The sequence below is a fragment of the Vanacampus margaritifer genome, chromosome 6, assembly GCF_051991255.1.
Source record: "Vanacampus margaritifer isolate UIUO_Vmar chromosome 6, RoL_Vmar_1.0, whole genome shotgun sequence".
Taxonomy (NCBI): domain Eukaryota; kingdom Metazoa; phylum Chordata; class Actinopteri; order Syngnathiformes; family Syngnathidae; genus Vanacampus; species Vanacampus margaritifer.
In genome coordinates this window covers 9931345-9948073 of record NC_135437.1, presented here as the reverse complement: position 1 = coordinate 9948073, position 16729 = coordinate 9931345, and the positions used below count along the sequence as shown (strand labels likewise).

At 39.4% G+C, this 16729-nt stretch overlaps 3 protein-coding genes across 5 annotated transcripts; 1 reads left to right on the top strand and 2 right to left on the bottom strand.

Annotated features, from left to right (window-relative positions):
* Positions 1 to 1879: 1879 nt before the first annotated feature.
* cib1 (calcium and integrin binding 1 (calmyrin)) lies at positions 1880 to 5027 on the top strand. Of its 2 annotated transcripts, none has more exons than XM_077567187.1 (7): positions 1880 to 2027; positions 2320 to 2354; positions 2449 to 2548; positions 2662 to 2815; positions 2887 to 3005; positions 3085 to 3173; positions 4783 to 5027. In XM_077567187.1, exons 1-7 carry the CDS (start codon positions 1977 to 1979, stop codon positions 4787 to 4789), a joined length of 555 nt encoding a protein of 184 aa, XP_077423313.1. In that variant the 5' UTR covers positions 1880 to 1976; the 3' UTR covers positions 4790 to 5027. The 2 variants fall into 2 exon arrangements, with proteins under 2 accessions (XP_077423313.1, XP_077423312.1); XM_077567186.1 differs by lacking the exon at positions 4783 to 5027 and adding an exon at positions 3243 to 3431.
* On the bottom strand, positions 3432 to 6574 carry rccd1 (RCC1 domain containing 1). 2 transcript variants are annotated; one of them, XM_077567182.1, is made up of 8 exons: positions 6298 to 6574; positions 6018 to 6212; positions 5712 to 5877; positions 5092 to 5213; positions 4741 to 4845; positions 4197 to 4346; positions 3794 to 3823; positions 3432 to 3690 (listed from the first exon to the last, which is right to left on the bottom strand). In XM_077567182.1, exons 1-8 carry the CDS (start codon positions 6494 to 6496, stop codon positions 3536 to 3538), a joined length of 1122 nt encoding a protein of 373 aa, XP_077423308.1. In that variant the 5' UTR covers positions 6497 to 6574; the 3' UTR covers positions 3432 to 3535. The 2 variants fall into 2 exon arrangements, with proteins under 2 accessions (XP_077423308.1, XP_077423310.1); XM_077567184.1 differs by having other exon boundaries at positions 4197 to 4328.
* A 29-nt stretch (positions 6575 to 6603) lies between these two features.
* unc45a (unc-45 myosin chaperone A) lies at positions 6604 to 13198 on the bottom strand. The gene is made up of 19 exons (XM_077567177.1): positions 13040 to 13198; positions 12749 to 12941; positions 12085 to 12260; positions 11910 to 11999; positions 11642 to 11809; positions 10869 to 11037; positions 10455 to 10625; positions 10106 to 10277; positions 9702 to 10002; positions 9532 to 9626; positions 9290 to 9431; positions 9034 to 9174; positions 8753 to 8880; positions 8577 to 8643; positions 8387 to 8500; positions 8191 to 8306; positions 7595 to 7712; positions 7350 to 7505; positions 6604 to 7280 (listed from the first exon to the last, which is right to left on the bottom strand). Exons 1-19 carry the CDS (start codon positions 13061 to 13063, stop codon positions 6993 to 6995), a joined length of 2829 nt encoding a protein of 942 aa, XP_077423303.1. The 5' UTR covers positions 13064 to 13198; the 3' UTR covers positions 6604 to 6992.
* Positions 13199 to 16729: the final 3531 nt, after the last annotated feature.

Here is a 16729-nt window from a genome sequence, read left to right as displayed (position 1 = left end):
GACCCAATAAGGACAAGCACTGTAGAAACTGATGCAAAACCAATACCTAAAAAAATCGAATATGTCAGCGGCACATCAAATAATACATTGATTAATTAAATTAATTATAAATAATTAGGGGTGTGAATTGCCTAGCACCCGGCGATTTGATCCGTATCACGAATCATAGGTCACGATTCGATTTGATGCCGATTAATCCCGATACAAATCTATAAATTGATTATTGCGATTTTTCTCCCCTCAAATTTAGAAAATACTAATTAGTAAAATTGTACATGTACACTGTAAGATTTATATAAAAACGTATTTATCTAAAACTTCAGGCTTATAATTGAGCCACTGTATTTAACAAACAGGTTGCAGTACTGAAATAAAATATTAAGGCCTAATGTTCCATTAATATAACATTCTTCTATGCTTAAAGTAAGATGTTTTGTTGAATATTTCCATCAAAAATGTATGTTTAAACATCGGTTCGGCCGCATATTAAATCAATTAGAGAATTGCACACTATAATATCACGATATATTGCCAAATCGATTTTTTTAACACTCCTATTGACTCATTCACTGCCATTGACGGCTATAGACATCAAAAATTCATTTTAACTATTTCTATTAGTTTAACGTTTTTTTCCACTTTTGTTAACAAGAGTATGAAAACCTAGAATTTTTTTATTGTACATTTAGAACAGATATAAAATTTGCAATTTATTGTGAGTTAACTAGTGAAGTCATGCGATTAATTACGATTAAAAATTTTAATCGTCTGACGCCCCTCATTTTTGTTTATCTTTTCTTTTTTTAAATCGTGTCAGGCAATAATTTTTTTTAAAATTGGAATCAATTGTATGACTTCAATAGTTAACTCACGATTAATAGAATTTTTTATATCTGTTCTAAATGTACAATTTTTTTCCCCTAGGTTTTCAAACTCTTGTTAACAAAAAAGTTAAACTAGTAGAAATAGTTCAAATGAATTTTTGACATCTATAGCCGTCAATGGCAGTGAATGAGTTAATAATTATTATTATGAGCAAATGTCACACATCTGGCCTGAACTCCTCACCAATTGCTACTGTTTATGATCAGGGATGGGGAATCAATGTCAAGAAAGTATTGGCTTTATCCACAGGTGCGTCTACTCATGGCTCCACCTGTTGAGTAGAAGTACCTGTGTGGCTAAAGCCAAACTGTTCCCATCATATTTTGCACATCATACTTTGTTTAAATTACGTCATAAATCAAAATGCAATGGCGGTTTTATGCTGCATTCGAGAAGGGATTTAAGTCGAATTTGTCCCACTCTGAGTGTCCAAGTTCTGCCCTCAAAACGTTTGAGGAAAATGTAAACAACAAAATTATTTTTTGTCCTGGTTAACACAGTCATTATAACAATATGTCTAGTTTGTATGCTAGCCACAAGCAAAAGCAATACAAAACCCCATGGAAATGAAGCGTTGCAATGTGGAAATAGCAGAAATGTTCGTTATGACTTTTGTCATTCCTGTAAGGGAAAAACTAAGGCGTCACGTTGTAAGATGACACGTTTTTTTTTTCTGGTTAAACGCGACTTGGTTCTCATAATTTTTCATTTTATAATTACAAATTTATTAATATAATGTTACAACGATATAAGATTAATGGAACATTGGGAACAAATCTCAGCCTCAAGCAAACCGTTCCGGTCTAAAAATAATGAATAATAAATAATAAATACGCTCAGCAGTCCCATAATAATAATAATAAGGCTGACAGCTTCTATTGCTCACAATCCCTAGAAATGCCCTTTGAGACTTTATTGAGCATATTAGCTTATTGTATACATTGCCCACCTGTTGGACTCCAGCTAGCAGCTGCATTTGTAGCCTCTCAAGCATGAAAGGGTTAAGCCGAGGGTGGAAACGACAACACCGGAAGTAAAGTGGCACCACTGTTTACAAGAGAAAAGTTTACCGTTTTGAAGTACAGTACAAGATGGGGACAACGGCGAGTCAACTTGGAAAGGATTTGCTTTCAGAATACCAAGTAAGTGGCCACATATTAGAATCCTAAAGAAACAACGACGACGACACCGTCCTGGCTAACGTTAAATGGTATCGACGCTTGACTGCCTGACACTTGTTCCACACAGCGACGTTAGCCAACTTAAGCTATATTAGTGTATAGCCCAATTTTGAATTTGAACCAACAGTGGCATCTCATACTTCTGAATCTGACGTTCTCTTGCTTGTTGGAAAGTAACATGTTGTTATCGCCGTGTAATGCATAATTTCCAAAGTTTTTGTTGTTGTTGTGGTGACTGTCATTTTGCTTCTAGGAGCTGACGTTTTTAACAAAACAAGAAATTCTTCTGTAAGTGCCCATATACTGTATATATACTACACGCTGGCAAAATTCATACGACATTCCTTATGTAACACAATATTATGGTATGACGTATTACCAGGGCACATAAAAGATTCACAGAGCTACTCTCGAAAGATGAGAAAGACCTTCCAAATGCCAGGGTGCCCATGGAGAAGGTCCTCACCCTTCCAGAACTTAAGGTAAAAAGCTTCAAACACTCATTATAGCGAAAAGCGTTTGTTTCATATGGTTAGAAGTAAGTGCCCCAGTTTTTACTAAACTGCAATGACCCTTGTACTTATTGCTGTTCCAGTCCAACCCCTTTAGAACGAGAATCTGCCACGTGTTTTCAACATCTGAAGTGAAAGATGGAAGCCTCACTTTTGAGGACTTCCTGGATCTTTTGAGTGCCTTCAGTGACTCAGCTACACTGGAAATCAAGTCCCACTACGCCTTCCGTATATTTGGTAAAAGTTCGCACGTGATTGGTTCACACAAACCACAAACATTATATTTAATGCTATTTTTTCATGTTTAGACTTTGATGATGATGGAACTCTTGACTGCGGTGATCTGGAGAAACTTGTCAACTGCCTGACTGGAGAGACTGACGACACAAGACTAACCACTGAGGAGATGAGACAACTCATCAATAACGTGAGTGACATCCCGCAATAAAGATAAAATAACATAGACATGTGTAATAATATTGTAGTTTCTACTGGATGCGATTTAGATTCTTGATGAGTCAGACATTGACAAGGATGGGACCGTGAACCTCTCTGAGTTTCAGCACGTTATTTCAAGGTCACCGGATTTTGTCAGGTGAGCACAATAATCTAATTATAAATGTTTGTCTAAACGGTTTACTTATTTCCAAAAACTTATCCACAGTTCCTTCAAGATTGTGCTGTGAAGACAGAAGTTCACCACCCACATTTATTATTGTTTATAATCAGTTATATAGTTATTTGCTGTAAATTATCTATAGACTTTACTGACTTTACTCTTATATGTATATCACACATTTGTGATTTTTAAATCTCTCTTTATATTTCCATATAAAATGTTTTACAAAATCCATCATTTCCAAGCTTTTTATTGAGCATATACTGAATACTTGTAATTCAAGCCTTAAAGTTATCAGTTTGTTTGATATAGTGCAAAGTCTATGTATGAGGAAGAATTTAAGTGGCAGCTACTTCCTCCTTGACTGCAGCAGCAAAAGTATTCCACGGCCCACATGTCACATCGACAACTCGCATCTGTTGTTCCCTGAAGAACTCCACACGACGCGGCTCATCTGAATAGGATGTCTCGTATCCAAGCTGTCCGTATTGGCCTGAGAGGAGGAGGGGGGGGGGGGGACAAGGAAGTTGCCTCTTTTGTGAATTTAAATGTACATTTCAGTTGATGCGTATATAAAGAGTTTGACTCAAACTCACCCCAACCCCAGGTGTAGAGGTCACCTGTGGCTAAAATGAGAAAGATCACATTGAAAACGTTAGTTCAAATCTGACACACTCTTCTCGTCAGCTCTTCTGGGGACCCAATGCGATGTGTAAAAAAAACAAAAACGTGTGTGTGTGTACAAGTTTGATAATTTAATATTTTTGTTACTTGTGACTATTTTAAAGAGAGGTCTGTGCACAAACATTTTGCAATTAAAATCGACTCCTATTTGATTTAGTTCAAAATTCGCAAGGTGCACTGCATTGCTCGAACTGTGAACAGACATAAATTAAAAAGTTGGATTATTACTTGTTAAAACAAATTGTGGTCAGCCTAATGAAAACAAAACTTTCCAATAACAATTTGATGTGGACATGTGGAAGTGAGATTTCTTACATGTCACTGCAGCTGTATGTCGAGAGCCACAGCCAACTGTCTTAATGTCACACGATGGAGTGACATCCACTAGTGCTGGGAATGCCTGGATGGAAATAAACACTTCTTTGTCCAGCTCTCCCTCCGGCGTGTCTTTATAGGAAGACATGTCTGTAACATAACAGTTGAAAGATCAATAGATGGTAAACCTAGCTTCATTTGGATTCTTTTTATCCAACTGTATTGTCAACGACTCACATATAACCACAGTCATTGTAATACAGGTATGAATTCTTCAATAGGTACCTGCTGTTGATATTTTTCATGATACATGTTGAATCTCACGCATGCAACAAGTAAACAGCAGCTGAAAACCTAGGACATCACCCCAACACTCAATAGAATGGATGACATAATATAATAAATATTCAGTATTTTAAGTTATTGTTCCTTTGGCTTCTCGTGTATGTATAGTAGCCCAGAATATTTTCCATGTTGCTAAGATATAGTAAGCACGAAAAAAAAAAAATCACATTCAAATAGTCTTGTTAAGTAGTTGACCAACCTGCTATTGTCTGACTATTTTGATGTTTCTGTGCCTTCGCAGCCCGTGAGGGAAGACCAAGCTGGCCATTCTCATTCCAGCCCCACACATACAAGTCACCCCCATCTGTCAATACATTGGTATACCATTTATATGCATAGCAGATGAAGCAAGTCAGCTTTATGTATATATGTGCATTTCATACACAAGGTACCTCAATGTACGATACGATACGATATACTTTTATTTTCCCCGTGGGGAACTTTTTCCCAATGTGCTCCACATAATAAAATATTTAAAGAGAACAAACAAAGTTGCCATAGAATTTGAGACATTTAAAATGACACTGACTTCATTATGAGATCATCTTACCACTAACACAAACAGTGTGCCAGCCTCCTGTAGCCACGCAGCTCATGGTCATGCCCCAAAGCGCCTCCACTACCCTGGGATGCTCTTCGGATGAGAGACCACTGTGTCCTAACTGACCGTGACTGAGGGGAAAAAAAAAAAGAATGATTAAAAAAATATACATATATATACTGTAATGAATGTGTTATGGAGATCAGGGATACCTAACCTTTATTGGGGCAAGGAACATTTTACAGGTACATGCAGGGAAAAAAACTAATGACATGAAATGGTGGATGAACAGGTTAATCGTGTACCCTCTGCAGCACATACATTGCAATTTTTGGACAAATCAAGTGTCACTGGGAATCAATGGCTGCTTGAGATCAGTAATTCCAAACCTAATTGCAGAAAAAGCTCACAAGGTGTGCTCTGGGAAATTACCTGATTTCATTTCATTGGTCAAAAATGTTATCCTTAGTACAAATAAGGTAGCTTTGTTCATCTAATTTTGCCAGTAAAGTACATAATTATTTTGTGTATCCACTTGTTATTTGTTAAGTAAAATATATACCTAGACTCAATAGAGGCTTAGAAACACTGTTCTAGATGATCAAAACTGACAGGTGTGTGAGTGATACCTGCCCAGTCCCCAGGTATACACAGCTCCAGATGCACTGAGGAGAACGCTGTGCTCTGCACCCAGTGCCAGCCTGGTGGCCTTCAGGTGCGGAGATATTGGCCGGTAGAAGGGAGGTTTTGTGGCAATGTAACCATCAGAGATTAATGGCAGATTCAGTGGCGTACCTGGAAACCAACAAATGGGATTTCAGTGAAGATTTTTGCAACGTTGGGCCAAACACCCAAGGCAGTCCAGAGGGTGGCGCTGTGGCAAATAGCGTCTTCATTTAAACGCCCCCCTGACCGTACAGTAAAGTAGCTGTTACCTGCAGCGCCATCGGGTGCAGTTTTGACTTCCATGCTCCATACTGGGATCTTCTTCTCGTTGTCTAGGTCCCATGACTCAACTCTGTCTGTAAAGGCGAGGATTAAGAAAGACTCCCCGACAATGGCGTCCGTGCACCCTATCTCACAAATCCCACTGGCAGCGTTGAAACCTGTAAAGCACAAACAGCGGGCACCTAGCAACATAGCGAGATTAAGTCATTATTCGGAGATTGTGATACTGCATTTACAATCAAATGACACGTTTGATCTTTAACTCACCATTCGAGTGAAGGGTTACTCTTCGACTCCAACTCGCTCGGAGTCCATTTATTTTCGAACCGCAGCTTTCGTCAACATGACACTTCAACTCTACTGGCGTTGTCACTTTAACACTTTCGGCGGTGTCGTTTTTATCAACAACACGTTCTCCTACACGTATCTGTCCAAAGGCGTTAAAGCCGAACCCGAACCAGCGCATTAGAACCGCTGAGGTTACTGTGCCAGGACTGTGGAACAGTGCAGGGCAGACTTTCAGCAAAAGTGACCGGTATTGCGCATGCGCATTCACAAAGTCATTCCTTAAAGTGGTAGTGCTTCATTTTATTGTGCAATGTGCATTACAGCACCTGAACACACACACGCGATCAAACGATGAACAATTTTCAAATAGTGTAGAAAAGCAAGTATGAAAAGTGAAACATGATTATTTTTTTATGCATTGTATATATCAACATACATAAACATATTTGTGATAGAGTGATAAATACAGAGTATTTATTACAAATGAAACTTGTATAAAAGCTGTGAAAAAAATGGGGGGGGGGTCATTTCTTTGACTAAATTTAGGAATATTCTGGTCTTTAAGGAGCTTTGTAATTCATACAAAACTGAAGACCAGCACAGTTGAAATGGCTTAAGTGTTTAGGTGCTGGATATTGCTCTGATAGGATGCAGATTCACACAGTGGAGGTGGTTCAGGCTTTAGTTACTTCCAGTCTTTCCTTTCCCTCTCTACTCATGATGATGCCATACTCCATTGCCTTATCCAGACAGTTCTGAGCTACCTTTGAGACTGGTTCTGGTTTGCCCTGTCCTCCCTTTGTCAAGACAGACAGAATCTCCAGGATTTCACTCTCAATAAGTGTCTCTGCCAGACACTTCTCGGCTTGAATCATGTTACAAACGATGACTGCTCCACGATGGCGCAAGTCGGATATTTCACTGAGCAGCAGTGCCTGCAGGATCTCCAGCCAGTGGGTGGTCTGAAAAAAACAGGAATCATGAGAGCAGCAATTTTGAGTGCAACGAGCAGGTAGAGATGAGGGACTCACGGTTGTGGTGATACGAGCGCAAATCTCAGGCTGCTCGGCAGTCAGCATGGCCAGTGTTCCTGCAGCAGCTCTTCGAAGCCTTTCGTCCTCCTCGCCACAGTAGAGGACAAGCAGCTTCAGGCGATCATTACCAGTGGCAAGGTACAGCTCTTGCACCTGACCGTACACATCAGGGCAAACTCGCCGTTAGGATTTCCAGTTCAGCTTTCAGAACGTGCCTCTGCGTCACGGATTGTATGCCAAACCTCTGTGCTTAGGATAAGGTTACACATGCACTCTGTGGCAGCTGCTCGGACCAGGTCGTGCTCTTCAAACATGTAGCCTTCAATTTTTGGCACAGCTTTCTCTTTTATTATCTTTTGTCTGTGAACAACAAAATCAGCAACACAAACCCATATCAGACTTTGTGTAATTACTACATTTGAGGAAAAGTTACGACCATACATAGTTGATATAATGTATACGTATTTAGAAATTAATGAGAAGAAAAAGGGCCTAAAACGGTACATTATTTAATACAGGCTTCCGAACTTGGTGGTACTGGTAACATCTACTTGTACTTTACTTACATAGCAGAGCTCCCTTTAGTGACAATTTTTAGGTAAAAAGAGCGAGATTACCGTGAGAACGTATACATTATGTATATATTTCACTTTTGTGTGCTACTAAAAAAAAACAGCGGCTGGATTATCTGTAGGAGAAACCATTTCATGTGACCCTGTGTTTTTTCTTTTTTGTCTTAAAAACACACACACAGGACGATATAGATTTGTAGACAAGAGGATTTTTTTTTCCCATTTCATGTGACTTTCTTAGGAGAGTCTTCTCCCTAGTGGCCAACCTGAGTCTCTCACTGATTCCGGCCAGGTTCGTCAAAGCCATGAGTGCCTCAAAGTTCTGTAGCAGGGTGCAATGAAGATTTAAGAGGCTGACAAAGGGGCGCACAACCTCATAAATCTGAAATAGCAACACAAGATTACTTTAACACCAAATGTAGTTTTAAAAGCAGAGTACATTAGTCAATTTTTTTTTTTTACCCTTTCTCCGGGAAAGGCAATCTCTGGATTGGATGTGATGGTTATTTTGGAAAGTGCTTGTGCTGCTTTCACTTTTCCTACTTCAGTGTTATCAGATGCAAGTGGGATGAGAGCCTATTTCGGAAAACAATCAACATACAATACATTAACCCTCAGGTAGGGGTCAAATAAGATTATCAGTGTAACGTACCTTTCCCCCACCATGTGCCACTACAGTGCCTCTGTCTTCCTGTCGCTCCACCAAAGCCAAGAACACCCTTTCATGAAACATGGAAAAACAGACTGAGTAAATGTACAGATGGGTGGCACAAAGATTTAAAAAAAATAATAATAAATAATAAAAAAAGACTCAGACTAACTTCATACCTGGCAATACATTCTCTACAAGCTTCTGTGAGAGCCGGACTCTCATGTTTGACCATGCACACTAACGCAGAAACCACTCCAGCCTCCAGCAATCTTATTAGCCTCTTCTCTACATAGGAAGCTGCATCCTGACAGATCAGATATGTTTCACATTATCTTGTTTTACAGGATAAGGCTGATGTAATAATACACAGTTAAAGCGTTGGATCTAGCCATCTTAACAGATATTTCAGGAATAGAAGCGGATACGGATAACCATTTTAAAAAGGGTATTGGCATACCTTTGGGTGTTCCTCTGGCACATGCTGCTTTGCATACTTAGCCAGCTCCACCATCTGAGGGTCAGGCTTTTCCACCTCATAGCTGTTGGTGCAATTCACCAGAGTGGAGCCTACAGCAAAGAGCACTGTTTTGTCCTCAGACTGCAAGAAGAAAAAAAAGGCTTGGTATGTGTAGTATACTGATTGTAGTTTCACGTACTACACAAAAAACTATTGTATAGTAAATTCAGATACTAAAAACATGTCTCACTCAAACCTTTGCCAATTCAAACATGGCCTGAAGAGCATTCTTGTGTTCGACCAAGTCCTCTTTCACATCAGCATCAAAGGTGAGATAGGCAAGACCTTCCACGGACCACCGACGGGATGTAGGGGGCAGAGACTCATTACAAAGCCACCTAACAGGGAAGTATCCATCAACCACCACTTATCTGCCCCCCCCAACAACAACTTAGTCCTAAATTGTATTCAGTTGGAAAATTAAGCAGTCATACATACTTCCGGCATTGTTTGGATAGCTTTAGTGTTGATCCTTCTGCAAACTGCTTCATGCTGAAATCGGTCCCTCCTGCTGATCCAAGCTTGCACAACCCCTGAATAACCACCAGAGACCAATGATAGTTCCGTTCTTCATTTATGGACGCTCACATCTACGAAAGCTTTCTTACCACCAGGGCTCTCACACGTATCCTGTCATTCTCACTTTTCTTGTAGAGGTCCTTGAGAAGCGCTACGCCTTTGGCTGTGATCAATGAAGCCCTCTTTGCTTTACCTGCTGCATGAATAACAGCCTCTACTGCCACCTGCTGGTAGATTACATCTTCTGAGGCACACAAGGCTATAACTGCATTCATCATTCCTGACATCTCCAAGGTTCGGTTGCCAACGTCACTTGGCCCTTGGAGGAGCACAGATACGGTCTGGATGGCTCGCAGCTTGGCTTCAAGGCCCGTTTGGTTAAAGTGTTGTCTAAATAAAAATAGAAACAGCAATAGTTAAAGGGAGAGCAATTTTCTTTGCTATTTAGTCACAGAGTTGGAATCATTTTGCGAAACTTGGGTGACCAACTCACTGAACGTAGTCTTCACACAGTTTGTTAAAGTTCTCCCTCTCCTTGTCACTTTGAAGATCATCATAAAGCTTGCTAAGCAAGACTGAGCAGCTCATGTGGGAGTTCTCTGTGAGTGTTGGCCCTTCTGAGAGCTCAGGCACTGATGCAGCCACCTCCAAAATCTTCTTCAGGCCTGCAAGAGGAATTAATTGAACTGCGTAAAGACATGGCACTACAAAATACCAATTGCCTTCATTTTCTAATGGCAAGCATGCACACCCATTTCCTCATCTCTTATTAAAGCAACTAGACTCATAATTGTTAAATGTGATTCTTAATAGAAATAAAATACTTTTAGATACGGACATACCCTGGTCTATCACCCATAGTGTCAGGGAGTTGTCTGGGTTCTTTAAGGACTTGCGGGGTACTTGTTTGACTAGAAGGTTGATGGCGTTGTCTCTGCCAGGTCCTGACACATTTGATGCCGGCAACATCTCCAAGAGGTGACGCAACATTGAGCGAAGCTCTTTGGATGGTTCTGTTTTAAAATCAATACAGCCAACAAACACTGAACATACCTGAGAGAAGGCACCTCACCAATACTGTCTTTTATATTTATAAAAAGTTTAAATATTATGCAGGTATTGTTTAAGTAACAATTTTCTGTATTCCTGTTTGAGTTCTCACGTTTTCTTTAAAATTTCAAGTCAAATTCCAACAATCAAGAGAAACAAGCATTTAATGAAACAAAAAAAATGACTGGAGTCCAAAGTAACCTCACCAGGAAGTATGGCTTCTTCCTTTCCCCTGATCTCTCTCTTCATGCCCTCTGTTAGCGCCTCAAACATCACCTGCAGCAGGTGGCAGGTGGCCAGAGAAACAGCCGAGTCTCCTGATCCCATTACTGCACACAGTTGCTCCATGCCCAGCTCATTCACTATTGCCATAGTCTAAGAATAAAACCATACATTCCAGCATTAAGAACAAAAAGGCAAAACCCTGTGGTATAAGGTAGATGGCCATTGTCTTTGAATAATGTGGATAAATAATGTTAATTCATTATAAGTCCACAAAATAGAAGTACACCATCATGGACATAGCCAACAGCAATGGACTGTAGGTTTTTCTGGATTTCCTAATGCAGTTGAAATTGCAAGTTGGACAAGACGTTTCAAATATTGGGGTAATTGATCTAATGTATGTAGTGTATGAACTGTTGGTAAAAAATATTGTAAAAGTTTAGTATAATACTTGCAAAAAAAAACAGTATAACTTGCTGGGAGGAGAGCATGGTAAATTAGTGGTCATTAGCATAACTGCCTCAGAGTCAAGAGGTTCTGCGTTTAAATCTCAGCATAGACCCCCCTGGGTGGAGCTTGCACGTGTTCTTCCTGTGTTTGTTTTCTCTGGGTATTCTGGCTTTCACGCGCATTCCAAAATCATGCTTCTTAAATTAACTGGAGTCATATGTCCATTGGCATGATTGTAAGTCCAAGGTTTGACCCAACTCTTCACCAAAGTCCACTAGGAATGGATGCAAAATGTTTGACTTACTCTGGACTGATGTTCTGTACACAAGCCAACCAGCGTCCTCAGAGCAGAAAGGACAACATCCTCCTGCTTTGAATGAAGAAGTTGGTCAATCAGCCTCACACCATCATTACGGAAGATCTGCTCAGCTCCTGCGTCTTCTCGAGATAACACCACTAGATTCTGTGCAGCCTGAAATCAGTTGACAACATTATTTGGGCAGAACTACACCACGAGAAGAAGAAAAAAATCATTATCTTTTGTGCGTTCTTGCCTGTGAGGGCAAACATACCTTTTGTCTGTCAGAATCGTTCACAGATGTAGCAACAAGAAGTGAGAACATCTGTCGCACACGCGCATCTGTCGAGTTTGACTGAAGCGACTACAAAGATAAGATTTTTTTAAAAGCACTCTTTCTTCTTCTTTTTTTTTTGAAGATCACAAAATAATCACGTGCATTACATCACCTTCTGCTGGATATTTGCCCCCAGCTGTCTGAGGAGATCTTGGAAGGCTTTGTTTTTGGGCTCAAGCTGGGCACACCTCTGTGCATCCACGAACGCCTGGTCAAGACGTCCAAGTTTCTGGAAAGCCTGAGCCCTCCGAAACCTGGCTTTCACATCACTTGGGTCAGCATCAAGAGCTAAAGCACAAATAAACGAAAAATACTAAAAGTGAATTGTACACATACACACACTGGCCATAAGATTATGTTCACCTGCAAAATGTAATGCAATCCAGTAACAGAACTGTACTTACTGTACTGGATATTAAAACCTGCCTTAGTTTACAAAGACAATTATCCTGACTTTTTGATAGCCAAGAGACATGCACATAGAGCAATACATAAATGCAATAATTACAAATAGCGTAAAATTTAATTACTGTAGTAAAAAAAAAAAAAACTTTTTTTTTGTTTTAACTAGGGTGTTTACATTGCCGAGCTACAAGAAACACATTGAATCACATTGAATTACCCAAAGTTTGAATCGGGTTTCAGATTAGGTGTATTTTAAGAAAGACGTTTCCAATACATTTTGCATAAAGTATAATCATATTTAAAAAACAATAATTATATATATATAGATAGATGGATAGATATTACACCATGCACAAGAAAGAATATATTACATTTGGAGGCATCCGCCTCTGCCTTGTTATAGTCCTCTAGTTTCAAGTAGCATGCAGAGCGGTTGCGGTAAAGTACAGCGCTTTCTTGACTGTTGTCACTCAGCTTCAGTGCTCTGGTGTAACAACACACAGCACTTTGCAAGTCCCCGGCCTTGAAAAGGTTGTTCCCCTCTTCCCTCAGAGCTGCAGGACCCTGAAGAAAAATAACGAATGGTCAAAAAATTCAACAAGAGCTCACGGTCACAATGCTAATCGAACAAATGCGTCTGCAGTTACGTGTTCCATTGTTACCTTCTCATTTTCTGTCTCGCTCATCTTAAAGTTGCTCCGCACAATTCGGCGTTGGGTATATGACAACTGATTTAAAGTTACTCATAAAAATGACTCGTAAACACCGCTAACCTACTCACAAACGAGCTACGCTTCCGGGTGTCTGGCGCGAAATGATGACGTCCCATTCCAACCACACCCCCTCTTTACAGGACATTACCATAAAAGGAAATCCCGAGTGTACGCTGTAGTTATTAAATATATATATTACAGTTAACATTTTTTTTTGCAAAATATTAGCACAGTGATTAGCAAAAATCTAAAAGCCTCTGTAGCTCAATATAAAATACAGTCACTACTACCACTAGGTATATTAAAGTGCGCAATTCTAAAATCAATTCAATATGAAGGCCAAATAGATTTTTAAACATCACTTTTTGTGGAAATATTCAACAAAATGTCTTACTTTGGGTTAGAGTTCACACTTTAAGCATGAAAGAATGTTATATTAATGAAACATTAAGCCTTAATATTTTATTTCAGTGCTGTTCAAACATGAAACAGACTGCAACCTATTTGTTAAATACAGTGGCTTATAAGCCTGAAGTTTCCGATAAATAAATGTTCATACAAATCTTACATTGTACATGTACAAGTTTACTGATTAGTATTTTCTAAATTTGAGTAAAAGAAAAAATAGCAATGATCAATTTATAGATTCGTATCGGGATTAATCGAATTGAATCGTGATACGGATCAAATCGCCAGGCACTACACAATTCACCCCCCATTATCTACTACCACTTGGGGGTTTGAAACCATGACACCACGGAGCCGGCATGTGTGGAGGGTTGGGGGGGGGGGGGTGCTTAAAGTAGATGAATAGCTCAGGAAATTGTTAGAGGGTGTCTATGTAGATATGTGTGTGCGTACGTGTGTGTGTGGGGGGGGGGGGGGATAACCATTGTAAAATAATGGCTAAAAAAGAAATCAAACATAATGAAACTGTTGTTTGTCTGCAATGCCAATGCCAATCACCATAAAAACGTTTTGACATTTGTGTATGAAGAATCATTTATGAACAACAAATTTACTTGAATAAAAACGATTATGTAAAATATATATGAAATTTACATTTTAAGGAACACAATTAGGATTTTTTTATAGCGCAAGTAGCATAAAAAATGCCTTACTTTACATTTAGCTTGATTCAGGTAAGAGCAAATGCCTTTTATTATTTTTCTGCAAGTGTAGATGTTAATATATCATTATTGGGACTGTACCCAACAATTACTGTAACTGCCACATCTCAGCAAGCTACAATGTTTGATTTTGATAAAACGCTGTGATTGTTGTTGTTTTTTCTTCTTTTTTTATTTGGTTCTTCATTGTCCCCCTAATTTCTGAACACACTTCTACCTGTTTCCTATTTGGACCTTACTCTGACGGCAAAACCCCCAAAATGAGCTCTTAGTTAAAATAAAAACAAAGATCATGTAGCAATTTCCACATACATTTTAAAGTATATTTCAATTCAGCTATCATTGAGTACATGCTACAAGTTGGAGTTTTCAGGAAGATTTTATTAAAATTCTTAGTGAGTATTACAAATTCCGACATATTCTGTGTACATTAAACGCATCAGTAGTTAGAGCAGAAGCTGTACACACTACACAAGCTCCATGCCTGTCCCAATGGAAGATGAACGTTAGTTTTACTGGAGAAAGTGGATGGAAAGGATCGTGGTATTTATGAAATTGAGGGGGACATCTTCCCCGCGTCCTCAGAAGTAACTGCGCCCAAATGTCAGACTTCATCATAGTTGCGAGGCTCATTAGAACTTATGTCACTGCATTTCAATTGAAGCTAGGCTAGCACAAAGCATACTCTGTGATCATGGCTACAAGATCTATCAAAATAAAGGCATTGGTTTTGCTTGAGTTTTCTGCATTCTATGACCTTGGCTTTTGTTTACAGTGAGTAAGACTATGTAAATACAAACGGAGAGACCAATTTATCGACCGTAAGTGTAGTGGCGAGCGATCTGGCAAAACGGGGTGCGTCCCGTAGTATGACGTCATCAAGGATAACATAATAATAACTAGAAAAATTCCCGCGGAAATTTTGAATGGGACTGCTGACTCTTTGGTAATGAGCTGAACAGTTTAAAATTTAAATGACTGGAATCGGTCAGGAAATGTAGAAGTTAACCATAATGAACATCAACTAAAAGTATCTCACTGTCCCTGAAAATGTATTTCAAAAAATGTAAATGAGCTGAACAGTTTAAAATTTAAATTACTGGAATCGGTCAAGAAATGTGGAAGTTAACCATAATCTAAAAATATGTCACTGTCACTTTAAGAGCGCACACACATTTTTGACTTGGAGCCGTCACGCGCCCCACATTCCATTGAGATTGCATGAGAGAAGCACCCCTTGAACAAAAGCCTCTCACGACTTAACGGTTGAAGATACAGATTCAAGAAATGGCTCGTTAGAACGGCAAGGGTTTGGGGAACACGAGCATGTTCTCATTTTCTTAATCGGATAAAAAATGACCAAATGAGAGCAGGTTGAAAACTTATGATTTATCAGAAATGAAGAGAGGAAGGCGCCTGAAATTAACATGCAAAAGACAGGCGAATTAGTCCGACTTCTCTTGCTTAAGGTGAAAATAAAGGTACTAAATGACACCTTAGCCAACTAAAAGTTAGTTTGTCTGAAAGAAGACACTCGTGACTACAAAATGTGAGAATTTGATGTCTAGTGAGCAAAGATTGTGGCCATGGTGACGAGTTGAAGTGAAACTTTTCCAAATAGAAGTAGACTTTTCTTTGTTCCCGCCACTCTAAACAGAGTGTGTTAAAATGCTCACTGTCTTTGAACCCGCACAGGGTGGAGAGCTTTCATTCCTTAAAAAAAATTTCGACACTGAGCTAAAGATGGGAAAAATTCCTACAAAATGAGCTAAAATTCATATCGGTCGGATAACGTATGCGTGTGCATCGTGTCTTGGAAAAAGGTGCTTGATGTGTGATTTTTTCTTTCCATTTCCCATTCATTCCTATGGCACTTTTTGGGGTAGTTTTTGGGGTATTGCGTCGCCATGGTAAGTGGGAATTCCTAGAAAAATAATGCCGCACCGAGTCCGATCGAGCCGCATCGTTTGATACCTCATTTGTCCCGGTGCGATCTACGGTACGGGCCGCATTCTTGCGGAAAAATCGGTGGAAGATAATATAAGAATATTTGCTATAATAATAATAAACCCTTTTTTCTAGGAATAGTAATATGTGCTGCTTGCTACGCTCAGCAGTCCCATAATAAACCCCTTTTTCTAGGATAGTAATATGTGCTGCTTGCTACGCTCAGCCGTCCCATAATAATTTGTTTTATGTGAAGTATGTTTCTGAATTTTTGTTTTGAAAGGCAACAAAACTACTTTCACAAACTTTTTAAAAATATATAAAATAGATAAATAAATAAATGGCATCAGTGTCGGCACCCATAGCCACCGCCCCCTCTGCACGTGCCTGCATTTGAGTGACGAACGTGTGTATTGTGTTTGTGATTAGACAGTTCTGGGGAAATATTGGGTGTGCCTGTGTAATGCCATCATGTTGTGAGGTGGGGATCACTTGAATGAGGCACCATTTCCCCCCCGACACTTTCTGAATTCAGCCAGTTTCATTCTTTAAATTATAACTG